The sequence below is a fragment of the Dermacentor albipictus genome, chromosome 1 (assembly GCF_038994185.2).
Source record: "Dermacentor albipictus isolate Rhodes 1998 colony chromosome 1, USDA_Dalb.pri_finalv2, whole genome shotgun sequence".
In the NCBI taxonomy this organism is placed as follows: domain Eukaryota; kingdom Metazoa; phylum Arthropoda; class Arachnida; order Ixodida; family Ixodidae; genus Dermacentor; species Dermacentor albipictus.
In genome coordinates, this window is record NC_091821.1 from 61,557,704 (window position 1) to 61,571,749 (window position 14,046).

General features: G+C 49.2%; 1 protein-coding gene across 1 annotated transcript in view; it reads left to right on the top strand.

Annotated features, from left to right (window-relative positions):
* Positions 1-14,046, top strand: part of LOC139047565 (uncharacterized) — a 54,310-nt gene that overhangs the window by 17,646 nt on the left and 22,618 nt on the right. The window contains exon 2 of the mRNA XM_070521407.1: positions 1,414-1,475. Within this exon, the coding sequence (XP_070377508.1) occupies positions 1,414-1,475 (62 nt within the window). The remainder of the gene's footprint in view (positions 1-1,413; positions 1,476-14,046) is intronic.

The window sequence follows — 14,046 nt, forward strand, 5'->3', positions numbered from 1 at the left end:
TTTGGCTTTGCTTACTATACGCTTCATCTTTCTTAATTTCCAAGCAATCATAGCATTTTAGCTTTTTCCGTACACCATGACCGGATTCAGGCACGGGCTTTCGACCCAGAATGCTATGCTTAGAATTAAGAAGAGGCTCATAAAAAAGGGCCACTCGTGATACAAGGGTCACACTCAGTCTTGATGTAGAGAAGGCTTTCGACACTGTACGCCACACGGCGATTCTTCAGACCCGCCGTGGTTGCTCAGTGGCTATGGTGTTGGGCTGCTGAGCACGAGGTCGCGGGATCGAGTCCCGACCACGGCGGCCGCATTTCGATGGTGGCAACATGCAAAAACACCCGTGGTACTTAGATTTAGGTGTACGTTAAAGAACCCCAGGTGGTAAAAATTTCCGGACCCTCCACTACGGTGTGCCTCATAATCAGAAAGTGGTTTTGGCACGTGAAACCCCATTATTTAAAAAATTCTTCAGGCCATTCCAGATCTTAACCTTGGTGTACGGAACGTCCACCCCGTCTTTGAACAAGGGACAAGGCTCGCCCGCGCGAAGGCTCTTCTAGCCGAGGCTGCTACGGATGCTGTCTTGGTAGAAGCCACCCAGGTGCACGTCAGTCGCGATGCTTTTTCGGTAGCCGTAATAGACGCCCACGAACGAGCCTGCAACGCACTCTCAGTTTACACCAAGAATACGGAGGTGGCCGAACAAATGGTCATTGCACTCGCTCTGCTAGATCCGCAGCGCTCGGTAATCTATAGTGATTCTGGGGCAGCCACTCGTACCTTTGCTATAGGGGAGTGGCAGACGCGAACGTTTCCAAGTTACTCGAAGGTAGATCCCATAGTCTCCGCTCTATAGTTTGGTTCCCAGCCCATATGGGCGATGCTGGTTGAATCGCCATGCTTGCAGCCCCCGTTGACAGGCGCACCATAGTTATCTCTGGCAATTTTTGTTGGAAACTCTGCGGTGCGAAGTGAGTTCGAAGTGTAATATGAGAAATAGTTGACAGGAGTTTAAAATAACGCTCCCGCTGCGTCTTCGCTGTCTCCCCACGTCTTCTTCTGCGCTTCTAAGCTTGCGAGCACGCCATAGCGCCGAATTACAACTGGTTACCGCAGATGTCAGAGCCCGTATTCACAAAAGACCTCTTACGTTATAGAATTGTTCGTAACAGAAAATTTCAGACGAACATGATGCCGGGCATATTATTGGCGGAGGAGGCCGGGCAATAAAACGGTGCACTTCCGAACGAAAATCTTTGTTAATTCGGCGGCCCTGATTCACAAAGTTTTTCGTTTGTAGGTGTTCGGTCCCAGATTAGCCAAGGTGGCCTTCTACGCTTTGTATCACTTAACGCGTGCTGGTTTGGTGGTGAATGTGACCCGCCACGGTGTTCTTTCACGCATGCGCAGGCTTAAGCGAAGAGGAACTGGGAAAGGTGCTCGACTGCGTCCAGAAGAACGTCAAGCCAGAGGTGAGTCGCACGACCCTGCCCTAAAGGGCATTCACCAAAAATCTAAAAAAAAGAAAAGTTACATTAAACAGCAATGAGTTTCGCTACACATATTGAGTACACATTTCTCTGAACTGATGCTGGTCACGTGACATTTAGCAAATGGGCATTCTTGGCGAACAGGCCGTGTAACGGAAGAGTAATTTTTTCTGCTGTCGGCGCCAACTATCTCCGAAAGCACCGGGCTGCTGTGCTCGACGGCAAAGGTTCGATTCCACCGTGGGTCAGATTATTATTATTATTTTTTATTCAAGCGAGGCGAGACAGGAACCAACCCAGATATATCTACCTAAAAACCTTCATTGCCTATATGTATACAGTGTTCTAAAAATTGCGTGTGAGCGCAGGTACTAATATCTGTTTCTAGAGTTTGTAGAGCAACGAACACGTCGTGCATTCTATAGGTTCGCTTCCCATCGGTGGAAAGTTTTGAGCGACGCTTTCTTTGCCTAACCTTGCGGGTTTGGCGTGGCTGCTGCGGTTGTTGGATGCTGTCGGTGTCTCGGCGGATATATTTGCGAATATAGTGTGCGTTATTCTTCGCAGTTTTTTTTTATGCCGAGACTACATTAAGATAGAGAATGTTTTGGTAACGCACGGCTGTGATTGGACGTTCGCACGCCACTCGATCGTACAGCGCGCCCTATATTGTACTGCAGGCTACGCCTGTGTGAAGCATTCTTTTTCGAACACTTCCAGACTTTCCTGACCGCGGCTGCTAGTTGCTGCTGTTGTCTCGCTGAATAGCTCATACTTAAAAAAAAAAAATTAACCATACGCGCCCGATGGTGGGATCAAAGCTCCGTTCCCCAGCACAGCAACCGGATGCTCTAACTATTATGCCACAATCGCGTCTTTCTTTTTTTCTTCGTATTTATTACGAATATAACACGTACTTGCGTAAGATATAGCGGTCAAAACAATCATAGCCGCGTCTACGAGTACAAAACAGACACTTCACAGAGCAACCTTATTAAAGTAAACAGTTCTCTAACAGGGAGGCAAAAGGATACACTGCATCAACAATGGATACCAGTTTCTTTGATCATACAAGTCCTTCAGTTGTGAAATCATCTGAATGAAATGTGACTGCGAAGATACAACTGGTTCTGCATTCCGATCTAACATGCGAGTTCTCCATAAACTGTGCAACGCCATAAGTAACAGCATGCCAAAAGGCACATCTTCACATTTAGGTGGCATAAGATATCGCATCGTATGAGGACTCACATCAAGGTCCTTTTATAAAGGTTCCTTAGGGAACGTCCCAAAACCAGACGGCGTCCTTGCAGTCAATAAAGCAGTGTTCTATAGTTTCCGGTACATTACAAAGACGACAGCCTGGTCGAGTAGGAAAGGCGTATTCTGTACTCTTCGATTCTGCCACAATCTTATATCGTGCCAATTGCATGACTGGCATCTTTGAGATGATAGCCGCGTGTGTAACACTTCGCAGCACGGCTGCGTGAGAGCCCATGCGCCAGTTTTACATTGCGTCAAATACGCAGGAAGGAAATGGGCAAATTTATGTGGCATTTGATTAACCGCTTCACAAAAGCTTCGCTTCGCATAGATTTCCTTCCTTAGTGCTCTTCAAATTTTTTTTCTTTCGATTGTTTTGTTTTTATCCTACATTCCTTTGTTACTGTAGTTTATTTTTTCATGTTTCGCACAGCCGGCCCTTTTAATAAAGAATCATTTAACGAAGAACAACATATACAGTTTCTTATTTTTTTTTATCTCGAACGCTTTTTTTTAAAGCCTACAAGATTTTATCAAGACACGTCACTACAGATGCATTAACCGCCTAGGCGGACATCATTTGCCATACGCACCAGATGTCTCAGAGTGCACGCCCGTGTCGGAAGCCGCCCGTCACGCTGAAGATTGTACAAGCAGCACTTGTGTGGCTGCTTGTACCACCCTGCGCCCCTGGCTTGTAGTCCAAACTATTCTCAAATTATCATCGTCCCTACCGCGTCGTCGAGCGTACCTCCCCCGTCAACTACGTCATTGAACCTCTTACGCTGCACGGCGACCGTCGTCGACGTGGACGTGATGTTGTTCACGTTGACCGCCTCAAGCCGTACTTCGACCCCCTTGTCCCCACCTGTTAGATCGCCAGGATGGCTCCACCTTTCTCGACGGGGGCAATTGTCATGAAGAAAGGAAGAGAATGACATCCCAGGCTCAGCGATCATCATCAAGGGCGGAGGGCACGAGATCGGCGCTCGAACACCAGCATCTTGTTCTCCCTGCGTACTGTTCCGAGCTACCACCTATTTGTTGAATTCGTCCAATAAACCTCTTTACAAGAAGAACTAAAGCAATTCATTAACTATCTAAATTAATTATATCAATAAAGTTCTTAGTTCAGGAGAACATTCATTTGGGCTAGATGGTGCATACTTGAATTAGGAAGGAACAGCGCCAACTAAGACGATCACAAGGGGGGAGAACGACACAACACCTAAGAGGTGAGAGGGGAGAACAAGAGGGGAGAACGACAAGCACCTAATTAAAGTTCTTAATTACACATTTCGTGTCTAAATTGAAAAGTTGAAGGTAATCGTCATAGAGGTCTTCTTCCGTATTTACACTTTTCAAATGGGCATGTAGGCCTAAGTAACCGACGTCAATTTATTCGTTTAACTTACGTGACTACACACGACATGTATTTTATGAACTATTTTAGGACTATTTATCGCCGTAGTTAAGGGGAACGCTGGTTGTACCCATGAGAGCTTAAGTATTAGCATAATTATTCAAAGTTTTGGGCAGTAATTTCTACTGTGTGCTGTCTGCAGATACGTTCGCCACGACAGGGCACATAACTGTTTGTCCAACATAATGAGAGAAACAAGTTTATCTAAATGTTGCATAAGATTGTCACAACATGACATAATCGGCCACGGCCAAGACGAATAATATATTTTATTAACTTAGCCTCCACACACCTGCATGGATAACTAGTGTTAGTGAATGGGTAGTAAAAAGTTAGTAACGGTCAGTCCGAGGTAGTAACTGCCGCGGTTACCAAATTTTTACTAGCTTCTATTTTTTTAACAACGTTGGCCCCATTCATTGCCATTCCTGCAGAATTGGAATGGGACACAAGAGGTACATCAGCATTAAATGTGGGAAAATATATGTCGTACTTACCTGTGCCCCCGTACACCTCTCATCAACATTCTTCCCTCGACTAGCATCTTATGTCGCCTTTGTCCTCAGGATATCGCCGCATAGACGACTGACACTGTGCATCCTCCTAATAAGGTGTTCGCATTTCGACGTAGTTGGTGTGCGGTGTAGTGCGTATACATAAAAAAACTAGAGGTTGGAGAAATATCGAATTTTTCAAATATCGAATCAAATAGTCAAACGCGGACGCATACAAGGTGTTTCAGCTAGCTTTAGCCAGAGTCTAAAAACATGCCGACGCACTCTAAGACGATGTGACCAAATGCATGTTGCTCACTTTTCTATGTAGTGTGTCACGGTATCTTTTGTATTTTGCTTAGTTAGATAATTAGTCAAGATGAATTAACCAACTTCTGAAGCAACGAAGCTAGGAAAAAAGATTTCCATTAGAAAGTTACAGAGCGGTTTGCAAAACGTCTGAACAAACAGTTTTCGTCTTTCTATCTATGAAGTGTTAGTGTTTTTCAGCTTACTGCGAAATTCGACTTAGAATTTCTTCGATATAGCGTGCGGGCGGCGCACGGCCAGACTGGAGAAACAGACGTGCGCTCAGTAAAAATGAAGCAGCCAGCTCAAAGCGTACGCTTACTTGGTCTGAAACGCCTCTCGCTTCCATCGTCTGCTGCGTGCAAGTCGTCCTATGCTTCATTAGCTAGGATGCGCGTCTCCGGGAAACTGAATGAGTCATCGTATATCGGCGTAAACGCTTGTTTTCTGCTTTGAGACTACATACGCGACCCACCAGTGGTGATGAGCGAACGTTCTAGGCCGCGTTATCGCTAGCTCGCCAAACGCAAGTGATTTAGCCCGACTCGGCTGGCCGAGAAACGGCCGAATATCACCGATATAGCGTTGCGCGCGCCAGAAGTATTCACTTGTGTGACGCAAGAGCCGGCGCTGCCACCTCTTGTTCACTTCGCCTCTTACCCTCACCGCAGTTTGCTCACGCTGTTTCTTTTTAAAAATTAAAAAAAAAGCCGCCATTGTCATAACTTCTCATGATGAGAAAAGTCATTAACCTTGATTACAGTACAAACGCAGCAGTGAAAAGTGGAAAACGTCGCAGAAGGTTTGCAAGGTTCAAGCAATATTATATCAAATAAACGTGCTGTAACGAAGAAGAGTAGCCGCCTGCGCCACAGCACCATCGCTACCGGCATGAGCTCGTGGTTGCTGTGTTTCGCCGAACGCTTGTGACAGCTACCCGTTCGCGCCCGTTGCTAATAAATCTCTTAGCAAGTGGTGGACGTGCTGGGTTTCGACCACCCTGGAACTTCGGAGTCGCACTCTACCCCCCATCATGCCCGACGACGCACGCACTCCTCCAGCTCCTCCAACGGCGCCGGCCACCTTGGTTTGTGCCGGTGCCTTGCGTCAGCGAGATCCCCCTATCTTCTCCGGCACAGATGACAAAGACGTTGAAGATTGGATCTCGTCTTATGAGCGAGTGAGTGCCCATAACCAGTGGGACGACGTTACCAAGTTAAGAAACGTCGCCTTTTATCTTACGGACGTTGCGAAACTATGGTTTCTCAACCATGAAGCCGACCTCACTTCGTGGTTGGTCTTCAAGACCAACTTTACCCAAGTTTTTGGTCGGCCTGCAGTAAGAAAGCTTCGTGCAGAACAACGTTTGCGCACACGTTCCCAAGAGACCGGAGAAAACTTCACGAGCTACATTGAGGACATTGTCGACCTTTGCAAACGGGTGAATGCGTCAATGTCAGAGGAGGAGAAGATCAAACATATAATGAAGGGTATTCAGGACGACGCATTTCAAATGTTGTTATCGAAGAGTCCTCACTCTGTCGCTGAAGTCATCGAATTGTGCCAGAGTTACGACGAGTTGCGCAGGCAACGGCTTCACACCCGACGTCCCACCCCGCCCGCCGACTCTCTATCCAGCCTTGGGGTCGACGACTACAACCATGCTACTCTCTTCATAAAAATCCAGGAATTCGTTCGCGCAGAGGTCGCCCGCCAGCTATCGTTGATATCTTCTGTCCAGGAACCACCCCTTGCTTTGCATCCTACGATCCGCGACTTCATTCAAGAACAAGTCTCTCAAGCCGTTCCTCCAGCCGTTGAGCAGCCACCAGTCACAGCTCCTCTCACTTACGCTGAAGCAGTTTCCCGATCTCGTCCACAAGCGCCCCTGCCGCCCTCTATGCATCGACCACCGACATTTTTGCCGCCATCTATGCCGCTTCACGACCGCCGGCATTTTCCTCCTATGCCGCTGCCCGACCGACAGCCTTTTCCGAATCCTCAACCGCGACTCGGACCTTACCCCCACCAGTGGCGCACCTTCGATGACCGCCCAATATGTTTTGCTTGCGGTGGTGCTGGTCACGTGGCGCGCCATTGTCGTCGTGGCATGCCTCCTCTTCAGAACATCCGGCGGGCGCCACCTTTCCCCGCTCCGTTTTCCTCGTCGCCTTCCAGCCTTCCTACTTCTTCCTTTTCCCCTGACCGCCCAACCGCCTCTACTCGCCGCACCATCTCCCCGCCGTCGCTCGCTTTCTCCGATGCGGCGTCGTCCCGTGTCCACCGAGCAGGAAAACTGATGGCCGCAGTTCCCGAGGCACGAACTGCGTCCACGTCGCACTGCCCAAGTCCTCGTCCCTCTCCAGCCAACGTCATCGAAGTCTCTGTCGAAGGAATCGCCGTCCTGGCGCTTGTAGATACAGGAGCCGCCGTATCCGTAATTTCCGCCGAACTCTGCCGCACACTACGAAAGGTTTTGACGCCTCTCTCCGACTTCTCCCTTCGAACCGCGAACGCTCAAAATATAGCGCCTCTCGCTGCCTGTACTGCTCGCGTCTTCATTCAAGGTCTACTGTATACCGTCGAATTCGTCGTGCTGCCCACTTGTTCCCATGACATCATATTAGGCTGGGACTTCCTTGCAAATAATAACGCCGTTATTGACTGTTGTCACGCCGAACTCGAACTTTCTGCACTTCCCGACGTCGAGCCTATCGACAACGACCCTTCCAGTGTTAAACTGTTTGTTTCCGAAGACAATTCCGTCCCTCCACGCTCTTCCCTGCTTGTGCCTGTGTCGTGCGCCGCTATTTCTGATGCCACTGTTTTCTTTACGCCCTCTGAGCTGTTCATTCGCCGCCGATGTTCTCCGCTGCCCTTTGCTCTCCTTACTCTTCGCAATGGCGTCACGAAAATGGTCGTCGACAATCCCACAGCCTGCCCTTTAGCTTTATCTCATGGTGAATGCCTAGGCCTTGTTCAACCAGTCGACACCTTTTGCATCTTTGACACTCCTGCCGTTTCTACTTCTGCGGGCCTTGGCGCACTTACTTGTGACTCTGCGGTTGATCAGTCACTCCTCGACGCTTTCCACTGCTCCATCGACGATGGCACGTCATCTTCAGAACGAAGCCAGCTTATTGCTCTCCTGCAGAGGTTCCGCGCTTCTTTCGACAGCCATGCTTCCGGTTTGGGCCGCACATCGACCGTTTTTCACCAAATAGATACCGGCAGTCACGCACCTTTACGGCAGCGCCCTTACCGAGTTTCCGCCTCTGAGCGCCGTGTCATTGACCACCAGGTTGCTGACATGCTCAAGCGTGGCGTTGTGCAGCCTTCCAACAGTCCCTGGGCATCACCGGTCGTCCTCGTTAAGAAAAAGGATGGCTCTATTCGATTCTGCGTCGACTACCGACGTCTGAACAAGATAACGCGCAAGGACGTTTACCCGTTACCGCGCATCGACGACGCCCTCGACTGTTTGCAGGGAGCTGAATTCTTTTCTTCGCTGGATTTACGTTCCGGATACTGGCAAGTCCCCTTGGCACCATCTGATCGACCTAAAACAGCATTTGTGACACCTGACGGATTGTACGAATTCATCGTAATGCCTTTCGGCCTGTGCAATGCTCCCGCCACTTTTGAGAGAATGATGGATAATATTTTACGCGGCCTCAAATGGAACACATGTTTATGCTACCTGGATGACGTAGTTGTCTTTTCCGCTGATTTCCAAACCCATCTCAGCCGTCTCGAGCAAGTTCTCAAATGCCTTACTGTCGCGGGACTTCAACTTAACTTAAAAAAATGTCGTTTTGGTGCCCGAAAGCTCCCTATTCTTGGCCATGTTGTATCACGAGACGGCGTCCTTCCGGATCCAGCCAAGCTCCGCGCTGTCACCGACTTTCCGCAACCAAAGAAGTTAAAAGAGCTTCAAAGTTTTCTTGGTTTATGCTCATACTTCCGACGTTTCATTCGAAATTTCGCTTCCATAAGCGCACCCTTGACAGCCCTTCTAAGTGGCGACAAAGAACTTTCCGCTTGGTCGCCCGCCTGTGATGACGCCTTCACGAAATTACGCCGCCTGCTAACCTCGCCACCTATCCTCCGCCACTTCGATCCTGCAGCGCCCACAGAGGTCCACACCGATGCCAGCGGCATCGGACTTGGCGCCGTACTCGCACAACGAAAAGCGGGCTTTGATGAATATGTCGTTGCCTACGCGAGCCGAACTCTGACAAAGGCCGAGGCTAATTACTCTGTTACAGAGAAAGAGTGTTTAGCCATTATTTGGGCCCTTGGAAAATTCCGTCCTTATTTGTATGGTCACCCTTTCGATGTCATCACTGACCATCACGCCCTTTGTTGGCTGTCTACCCTTAAGGACCCATCTGGCCGACTTGCTCGCTGGGCCCTTAAGCTACAGGAGTACGACATCCGCGTCCTCTACCGTTCCGGCCGCAAACACACGGACGCTGACGCCCTTTCTCGCTCACCGGTCTCCGCTGACTGCGCTTGCCTATCCGCCCTTGAGCCCACAGTTCCATCTCATGCACTGCGCAACATGCCGTCGGAGCAGCGCAAGGATCCCTGGATCAGTGCTCTCATCAGCATCCTTTCTGATCCATCCACCTCATCACCATCGCGCGCTCTTCGCCGCCAGGCTACCCACTTCTGCATTCGCGACGGCCTTCTTTATCGTCGTAATTACCTCTCTGACGGTCGCAAGTGGCTTCTCGTGATACCCCGCCATCTCCGTGACCTTATCTGCGACGCTTTCCACGCAGACCCTCAGTGCGCACATGCCGGCCTCTTCAAGACCTATGCTCGACTACGCATCCGATTTTATTGGCGAGGCATGTATAACTACGTCAGAAAGTTCATTCGCTCCTGTACTCAGTGCCAACGCCGAAAATTACCTCCCGGACAAGTCTACCCGTCACAACCCCTTCCCTGCCCTCGTCGGCCTTTTGATCGTGTTGGCATAGACATCTACGGACCGCTACCCTCCACACCAGCAGGCAACCGCTGGATTATTGTTGCAGTGGATCACTTAACCCGCTATGCTGAAACAGCTGCTCTGCCGACTGCCACCGCCCGCGACGTTGCCTCGTTTCTGTTACGCCATTTCGTTCTTCGCCACGGTGCCCCTCGCGAACTTCTGAGCGACAGAGGCCGCGCCTTTCTTTCCGATGCTTTGAAGGCACTACTCGACGAATGCCGAATCGTTCACCGCACCAGTACAGCGTACCATCCGCAAACTAACGGCATGACCGAGCGCTTCAACCGTACTCTTGGCGATATGCTCTCCATGTACGTCGCCTCTGATCATTCAAACTGGGACCAAGTTCTCCCTTTCGTGACGTATGCGTACAATACTGCGACCCAAGCAACTACTGGTTTTTCCCCTTACTTTCTCCTATACGGACGAGAACCTTCTACTACTCTCGATACTATTCTGTCATATACACCTGACGCGTCCGAAAGTACTCCGCTATCTGAAGCTGCTCGTCATGCTGAGGAATGCCGCCAGCTTGCCCGCTCTTTTTCCACCGAGGACCAGTGGCAGCAGCAATCCCGTCAACCTGCCGGCCGTTCTGCACCAACTTTTTTGCCTGGCTCTCTCGTATGGCTTCGGGTACCCGCTACTACACCCGGCCTCTCCTCAAAACTTGTCGCAAAGTACCTAGGACCCTACCGCGTTCTCGAGCAAACGTCCTCCGTCAATTACATCGTAGAGCCCCTCACGCCATCGACGGACCTACGCCATCGCGGCCGCGAACTTGTCCACGTCTCTCGCCTTAAGCCGTACTACGACCCAATAGTAGTCTCTTCGCCTTGAGCCGCCAGGATGGCGCCTTTTTCTGCGGAGGGCGATTGTAACTTTTAAGGGGCTTTTAAGGGCTTTTAAGAAAAATGATGACCCAAAACACAAATGTCAACACCACCCGATAGCGATGCAAATAGTATGAGCACGCGTTATGACGCGTGCTCATACTACTCATACTGCTCATACTGCTCATACTCATACTGCTCATACTAGATAGATGGACATCATACTACTAGATGTCCATGAGTGACGTCACTCATGGACATCTAATAATTGAGGGCTCGACAGTTGCGCTCTTCGGATGTTCAGTTTCACTTTCTGTGTTGCGAATCAATCGCAAGGTTCTCTTTTGGTTTAAAAAGTGAATTGGTCTAATTTGCATAATTACTTGAGTAATTACTACATCGAGTAATTTTCAAATGTATGCCTCTGCGGCTGTTAGAGCGCGTGTATCCATGGCCGCGGCGGGTTCGCTGACGAACCACCGATGCACTTCCAGGCCTCTTCGTGCCGTGTACTGATCTGTACGGGAGCTATTTTATCGAAGTGCAAAGGCAGGCAGGTCACGCTTTCTTCTCGTTCTTTTTTTTTTTTTTTTGAGGAGCCTATAGAAGCCTCTCCTGCATTCGTGTCATCGGTGCGGTTAATAGAGGGCATCACCGGGCTTCGTTTGCGTTCTTGTGCCACTTTCTATACGTAACTTTCATACCGGGTGTACCGGTTAACTTGGACCAAGGTTTTAAAAAAAGATCCAAGAGCTCTAGAGAAATCGTACCGGCTGCACAGTAGCGGAAGTCGTGTGTACTTATGGCCAGTATTTTTTTCATCACGAAGTATTATTTAATTACTTAAAATCAATTAATACTAAGTGCAAACAAAAGTTAATAAAGCGTGAAATAGCTTGAATCATAGCGTAAATCATAGCGCGAAAGAAGCCCACAAATACACGCAAAGTTGCCGAGGCACTTTGCGTGTATTTGCGAGCTCCTTTCACGCTCGGAAAAAACACATTTATCTAGCACGTATTGAGCAACAGAAAGCTGTGTGGGAGTTTTTCATGTTGCCCTAAAATTTTCGAATTTACACTTTTCATCTAATTATAATATTTGAGAAGCTTATTAATTAATTAAGGCTGATTATGCAGTTAGGCGGAATGAAATAAAGAATCTGAGTATCTCCAAGAGACGGCAAACAACATTACCTTGGTTCTTTCCAGCTACGTGGTATTTGCATACTTTTATTGCTTGGCTCAAGTTACGTCGGACACCCTGTATACGCACATATTGGCCCACTTTCGTACAGACGAAAACCAACACAGCGGCTGCTTTCGGTGCCTGGACGACGGCCACCTTAATATTCGCATATACTTGGAACTGTAAAAGATAACGTTAGAAAGATGGAACAAAAGAAACTGGGTCCGCAAACATTTTTACGCTAGAACTGATCGTCAGAGCAGATGCCATGTCCAATCGTGATGTCGGACGTATTATTATATCATTCGAACACATTATTATAGCATAGGCGGCCGGCTAATTACAGATATCACTTAGGAACGCAAAACTTAGTGAATTTGGCCTCAGAAATTTTTGCTTACTTCTATAATTTGTTGGTAGATTGGATGATCAATCAATACGATTCAATTATAAAGCATGGTCTCAAGTGGCATGAACTTGACGAAACACAAGCACGAAGAAGGGAGACACACGCCAAGTGCTACAAGTTAGCGCTACCTAAGACCATGTTTAGTGCAAATCAAATAGCTCAATTTTTCGTTCTGTTATGATTTATTAAGGCAGCCGGATCGAAGTACTTAGCCTCAGCGAGGTTGCTGAAAGATTCGCCGTGTTCCTTCTAGGCCTATATATATCTGTTCTGGCCAGTGAGAGCGTCACCGAGCCGAATTCACAAAGTCTTTTCGTTCGTGAGAACTGCTTGTTTTCACCCGCATCTGTCGGCACAGGACGTCTTGCTACAGCTCCACCACGACGTCACAGAGCCAACTATTATGCGCCAAAATGACAAAGCCGTTTTCGCTCTCGATCTTCGGGGCGCGTTCTACAATGTCAAACATAGCAGCATTCTCGCTAACGTTTCCATCACAGACTGCGGGCAGAAGACTTTCGACTACATCCGCGCTTTTCTTTCTTATCGTGCCGTCTACATCCACCTCGATTCCACTGAACACGGCCCGTACCCACTAGGCACACGTGGTACACCTCAAGGAGCGGTCTTGTCACCTCTACTCTTCAACTTGGCCATGCTGAACCTCCTCTCCATCCTGCACAAGGTCGAGGGGATACACCATGCGCTCTATGCTGACGATATTACAATTTGGACCAACACCGACTCTCCGGCTCAAATCTAGGAACGCCTACAACAGGCGGCCCTTCTAGTGGACACTTACGCTGCATGCCTTTAATGCAATTTCTGTAAGGCCACACACGTCATCGAACTCACTGCAATTTCCTTCCCTCCTCTCTCTCCCTGTTATCTTTGTTTTCCCCTTTCCCATTCCCCCAGTGTAGGGTAGCCAACCGGACGTGATTCTGGTTAACCTCCCTGCCTTCTTCTTACCTCTTTCCCTCCTTCCTACGCCGCTCCTTGCGGCGTAGTGTTCCCCATCCAAATCGGCCCTCCTATCGGTCTCCCGCCTACCGCCACCCCAGATTTCTCTCCCATCCGGCCCCGCCCCGTCGGTCCAGGACTTTCGGATTCTCGGGGTTCACCTCTCGTCCTCCCTGGACCCTAAGAATACCACAGCTGCTCTCCGACGCACCAGCGAACCAGTGAGTCTTATGATTCGGCGGGTCTCTACCAAGCGTGGCGGCCTCCGAGGGACCCAGTCCCTCCAGTTGGCCCAAGCCTTTGTGACCAGTCGGGTCCTCTGCGCCTCAGCCTACCTTCGCCTGCGTCGTCACCACGAAAACTAGCTGGGTATTCTCCGCTCCGTGTACAAGCCGCGCGCTGGACATCCCCATCGCTACTGCCAATCGCCGCTTTGCGGTCCTGGGGGTACACAACTCCTTCGCAGAGAACGACAGAAACCTGAGCTAGTTGGTAAGCTAGTTGGTAAGCTAGTTAATAAGACAACACGAACGCCGGCGTTCGTGTTGTCCACTTCTCTTCTCTTGTGTCCTGTCTGCACGCCTTACCTTTTTGCATAATGAATACTTCGCAGAGCTGCGGGAAGGCCATCACGTCAATCAACTCACTCGTCTGTCGCAGACACCTTGC